At 36.9% G+C, this 6322-nt stretch overlaps 1 protein-coding gene across 1 annotated transcript; it reads right to left on the bottom strand.

The window, feature by feature from the left end:
* Nucleotides 1-80: 80 nt before the first annotated feature.
* On the bottom strand, nucleotides 81-5242 carry Luzp4 (leucine zipper protein 4; the record flags this gene model as incomplete). The annotated part of the gene is made up of 4 exons (XM_028782315.1): nucleotides 81-84; nucleotides 177-568; nucleotides 4311-4390; nucleotides 5107-5242. Coding segments are annotated over 4 exons (612 nt in total), but the record flags the coding sequence as incomplete, so codon positions are not given.
* Between the last annotated feature and the right edge of the window lie 1080 nt (nucleotides 5243-6322).

The following is a 6322-nucleotide window of genomic DNA, read 5'->3' as shown; positions in this document are numbered from 1 at the left end:
TGTGTGGCCTATCTGAGAGGTCACTGTGTGGCCTATCTGAGAGGTCATGGTGTGGTCCATCTGAGAGGTCATGATGTGGCCTATCTGAGAGGTCATGGTGTGGTTCATCTGAGAGGTCATGATGTGGCCCACCTGAGAGGTCAGGATGTGGCCTATCTGAGAGGTCATGGTGTTGCCTATCTGAGAGATCATGGTGTGGTCTATCTGAGAGGTCATGGTGTGGCCTATCTGAGAGGTCAGGATGTGGTCTATCTGAGAGGTCGTGGTGTGGTCTATCTGAGAGGTCATGGTGTGGTCTACCTGAGATGTCATGATGTGGTCTATCTGTATGGTTATCAGTTCTACCTGAGTAGACATGAGATCTATCTGAGTGAATAGGAGCTCTCCTGAATCGGCTATGTGATCTTCTGGAATAGAGGCCATGAGATCTGCTAATGTGGCGGTCATGAGATCGGGAACGGCCATGAAATCTTCTGAAGGAAAATTGGTTTCTTTCTGGTTGTAGCTGTCTCTCTTCTTGTTGGTTTCTATTCCTCCTTGTTCGATTGTGTCTGTTGACTTGTCTCATCTGCAAAGGATCCCAGTTATATAATATAAATAAGACAGTCTGATTTGATTAACTCATGAGTATATTTTTCAAAATCCTTCCTTCCCTTATTCCATTCCTCCCCTCCCTTCCTTGTTTTGATATGTTTTCATTATATTGTTTAGATTAGTCTGAAACTCGTGATTCTCATGAATGTTGGAATTATAGGCTTGTGCCACCATATCAGGTTCCCAAGACCGTTTTTATCAGTGATTTTCTTCTAGAATGACACTATACCTACTTTTTATGTCCTAGTTTATAGAACTAATCTATAGAAAACCTGATGTACCACAAGGACAATTATATGTATGTAACATAAAAATATGAAAAATTAGCTGTCTTATATATTTTACCAATCAAACAATTGAACTGTGTGACTTGCTAATTGGGGAGAGAAAGAGATATTTGGGGGATGGGGTTTGCAGAATTTTATGATAGCCAGTAACTCAATACTTATTGTTTAGTCTGAAATTTGTGATTCTCATGAATGTTGGAATTACAGGCTTGTGCCAATTGTGATCTGGAACTTCTAACTCCTCCTTTAACCTCTCCAATGCTAGGATTAAAGACACTTGCCACTACAAATGGTATTATATGATAATGAGGATTGAATCCAGGGCTTCATGCATGCTAGCCAAGTACTCTACCAACTGAGCTACATCTACATTTAAATAATACTTTATAACACAACTCCTTAAGATAAAAAAAAACATTCCAAATTAGTCTATTGACTATTTCCCTGCTCAGTGGTCATTAAATATTTTATAATTAAATACAAACACTTAATTCTAAGGAGAAAAACTAAGTGAGTGGAAAAGGAATGCTATAAAGGTAGCAAAGAGTTGGCTTGGTACAATTTAAATAAATGGATCTGGCAATAACTTAGCTTTATTTTCATCCTTTTTAACTCTTAAACCAAAAAGGCAGTATAGTGAATCCCTCAAAAGGAAACAGTAAAAACTTTGGCAAATGTCTATGATATCCATAAGAGTAAATGAATAGCATAATAGGACAGTGCTAAGAAAGCTAGCTTTAAACTAGTATATACCCCTATATCTGGCACTAACATGTCCTGATATAACACTGCTAAATGGTCAAAATAACTGATACTAGGAGGATGGTACTAGCATAAAGAATATTATACATATACAACTTGAATAAAATTATAAAATAATCATATTTATGTAAGGAATATTTTCTGGGCCGGGATTGTAGCTCAGTTGTCTAGTGCATACTCAGCATGAGCAGGGCTGTGGTTCCCATAAGAAATTATTTACATCAAATTAGGTACTATAAGATTCAAAAACTTAAGGAAAGAAATATTGATTTTCTTTTAATAGTGAAAACTTTTGCATGTGTATTTGTTCATGATATGTGTGTGGGTCTATATGCCATGGTGTGCATGCAGAAGTTAGAAGCCAACTTTGCATGAACCTACTTTTTCCATCCACTTTCTACAAGGATCCCAGAGATCTCACTGAATTGGCTAGGCTTGTATGGCAAGAACTTTTACCATTTTCAAACCTATCAAAAATTTTTATATAGTCAGGGTATAATAGCTAATGCCTGTAATTCCAGCAATTGTCTCAGTGCTACCAGAACATGGTTTGCATGCACTGACCACTATGCCCACTTTCGTTTTCTTTACTTTTTCCAATGATTTCTGGTATGAAATTCTTGAATGGTTCAAAACTATTTGCAATGGACAGATGATTTCAATTTCAATATACTTTACAATATCTTTAGTTGGGTGGATCTTGGTCTACAGCAAAAGGAAACTCATGTTTTTCTTTCTAAACTTTATCAATTTTACCCAAAACCTTTGGCTGGGGATGCAGTTAAATTGGTAGAGTCCTTGTCTATCATACATATCTCCCTGGGCTGGAGCTTCTGCACTCCATAAAAATAGGGATAGTGGTACAGTGTCTGCAATTCCAGCAGATGGAAAGGAGAGAATCTGGAGTTAATGTCATCTTTACATAGGAAGTATACGTCCAGCCTGGCCTCCATGAGACACCATTTCAAACAAACAAAGACAAAAATCAAGAGACCCGTTAAGGAGCCCAATATGTTGCTCAGTGGTAGAACACTTATATAGCATGTGTAAAGCCCTGGATCCAATCCATGAAAATAAACAAACAAAACAAAGAAAGAAAAACCTAAACCTAAACCTAAACCTAAACCTAAACCTAAACCTAAACCTAAACCTAAACCAAACCAAAAGCAGCAACACAAAACTCATTCTACAAGATCTAGACCACTTCCCATCAAACTTTCTCAATTCTTCCAACCAGAAGGAAGTATTTCATTTCTGCAACAAAAAATGGAGATTGTACTTAAAATTGTAACCTGTTCCTTGACAAAATATGTTCCCAGAATCGCCAGTGTGTGTGTGTGTGAGAGAGAGTGTGAGTGTGAGTGTGTGTGTGTGTGTGAGAGAGAGAGAGAGAGAGAGAGAGAGAGAGAGAGAGAGGGAGAGAGAGGGAGAGAGAGGGAGAGAGAGAGGCTTATGAGCTTCAAGGAGGTCGAGTGGGGGTGTCATCAGGTATCCTGCTCTTACTTTCCAAATTATTCCCTTGAGATAGGGTCTCTTACAGTACTTGGAGCTATGTTACAGCTAGTCAGATCCTATATCCACTCCCACAACACTGGGACTCCAGATGCACCCTTGACCAAGCTTTACTTTTTGTGTGGGTTCCAGGTCCTCATTCTTCCTTTGCAAGTGCTCTTACCCAGCAAGCAATTTTCCTGTTCAACCACTGTTTATTACTAAATGCCGATATAACAGCTTAAGAGTAACTAGTTCATATTGTTAAGCTGAACTACTGATACCTTTCAAATTCTTGTCCCATGGCCCATTTACCTAAGCAAGTTCATATATAAAAGGCAGTACAATTATTTTCCCTGGAGGTTTCCAGAGTGTGTTTCATATTCTATTTCATTTAATTTCATTTTTTTCATTTTTTATTTATGTGTATATGCGTGTGTGTGATTGTGTGAGTTTAGGTCACATGCGTGTGGGTACTCACAGAAGTCAGAGGAGGGGTTAAAGCCTTTGTACCTGCAGTTACAGGACATTGTGAGCTACCTGATGTGGGTGCTGAGAACTGAACTTGGGTCATCTGGAAGAGCAGCAGGGGTTCTTAACCACTAAGATAGCTCTCTAGTCCTGATTTCTGTTTCATACAGTTAATTTTTAAGGGTAGTAAACTATACATTATAGCTAAAGATAAAAAGAAATATGTGAGGACAAAATGAGAATAATTATTTACAATGAATGATAATCACCAACTATTTACTTTTTGCATTTTATAAATTCAAAATTCCTGATATTAAAATAAAAAATGTTTATTGAAATAGTTGTAGGGGCCTGCCTCCCTGTTGCCATACCCCATGCCTACCCCATGATGATCATGGACTCTAACCCTCTCAAACCATAGACTCCAGTAAACTCTTTTATAAACTGCCTTGATCATGTTTGTTAGATAGAAAAGTAATGATGATAACTAGAATACAACACATACTTTTAGTTTCAGTACTCTGGAAGATTGAGGCAGGAGAAGCATCATAAGTTCTTTGCCAGCCTAGGCTACATAGTAAATAATATACTACCTTGTTCTATATAGCTTGCAAGACCTTGTATCCAAACAAACATGTGCATCTCAAAAAGAACTATGTTACATTTCAAACTCTTAATTTCAGTTATCTCTTAGTGTTCACTTACCATATGAAGTAGAGGATGATCTTCTGAATATCTATGTCTGAAAAAATTAGCATTTCTTCCCCTACCGCCACGTCTGTGTCCTGTATATTATTTTGACAAAAATTATTTTCTGTATTTTCATCAGTGAATTCAGTATCTTTCAGAATCAGTTTTTAAATGCTAGGCCATCTTTTGGAAAACATTTAGTATTTCATCACTCATTGCTTGTTTCACTGAATGCTATACAACAGGGTTTGCACATTCTATCTATATTCACCATTTCAAAGGGGCAGTCTTAAGTTTATGCATTATGTAAGATTTGGTTGTATATGGTACTAAACTTGAGACTTAGCTAGAATTAATATAAAGGCTATGCCAACATAAAAATTATGTTAAAATGTGTTCACTGTTCCAAACAATGCTGTAAAGGTTAAAGAAGACATTCTTCACATTCAACCTCAGTCCCTTCACCCAGTTCACCCAGTTCACATTGCTTTCTCACAAAACGTCTTTGCTATAGTGGTTAGGTTATTGTTCATGCACTTAACATTCCTGTATTGTCTCACAGAAGTGGAGCAAACAGGCAAATTTAAAACAATTACCTCCATTGTTAATTTCTCACCCTGCTCTCCATTAGAAAAGCAGCTCTTATCAATTAAACATTTCTTTCATCTGAACTGGAATAAACTCTTACCAACCTTGTACAAGTCCGTGTCTGAAAAAAATGAAGCATGTAACACAATATAACGTTAGAAAAGTGCAAGTTCTAAAATCTGCATGTTCCTTTTTTTCATGTGTAGCGTTTAATATACTTTACCTCTCTCCTGTGAATGCCTAGGGATAACTGCTTGCCCGCTGGAGCTTTCTGACTGTATGTTATTCTCCATATTGCGTTCTTCCTCAGCATTAGCAGCTTCTTGCTGTATAATCTGTCTGATTTCATCTGTACCAGATATTACAGGAAAAATAAAGAAAATGAAAAGTCAAATGACAATAATGTCTTCTTAGCCAGAAATCTACATCATACTTCATTGTATTACAGAATATACAGAACTGTTAACCTTTAAAAACTCCTAACACTATATAGTAACAGGAATAATAATTTGTAATTGTAATAAATTTGGAAAACCATAGCAAGAGCAAATAATAAAAGGATTTTAAGGTTTCTTGTCTCTCTCACACACACACACACACACACACTAGCGTGCGTGCCAGAATAACATGTTAGATCTCTTCTTCTGGAGCTGGAGCTAGAGTTACAGGCAGGTGTGAAGAACCCAGTTTATATGTAGGAACTGAACTCTGGTCCTCTGAAAGAACAAACACTCCTACAAAACCAGTTAAACATTTTTTTTTCAAAAATGAATTCTTTGAGAATTTCATACGATCTACTTTGATCATATTCATCCTACTCCTCCCAGATCCACCTTACCCATTCAACTGTGAGTCCTCATAGTTTTAAAACTCATTAACTCCAATCTGTGTTGCTTATATATTCTTGGACATGCAGCTATCCACTTGAGTGTGGGTAACATGCTAGCACCATGCCTATGAAGAAAACTGACTCTCTCCAACCAAATAGCTATCAGTTGCCAAGAGAATTTGCCCAATTCTCCTCAACATGCCAGGAGCTCACTTGGTCTGAAGTACTGGGCATTCTGGCACTACTATTTCTCCAGCTCCATGAGAGTCAGCAAGTTATTTTAAAGTATTTATTAGTTTCCACACATATTTTAAATTCAAATAGGTGCTGTTCATTGATTTAGTCAATTGACATTGATCCTATGATAGGCATCCCTACAACACAGAAAACTTCAAGAAATGCCAAACAAATTCAGCAATATTTAGCAATTCTACAGGTTATAGCAGATTTTCTATACAGCAACAACAAACATACAGATAATAAAACTGTTGTATATATACATTATGGAATATAATTCAGCTGTGAAGAAAAATAAAATCATAGAAACATTTGAGGCAAATGGATGAAGGTAAAAGAGACCATTGTAAGTGAGGTAACTTAGACTCAGAAA

Source organism: Grammomys surdaster, unplaced genomic scaffold (genome assembly GCF_004785775.1).
Source record: "Grammomys surdaster isolate TR1022 unplaced genomic scaffold, NIH_TR_1.0 740, whole genome shotgun sequence".
Classification (NCBI taxonomy): Eukaryota; Metazoa; Chordata; class Mammalia; order Rodentia; family Muridae; genus Grammomys; species Grammomys surdaster.
This window is presented reverse-complemented; position numbering and strand designations above follow the sequence as displayed.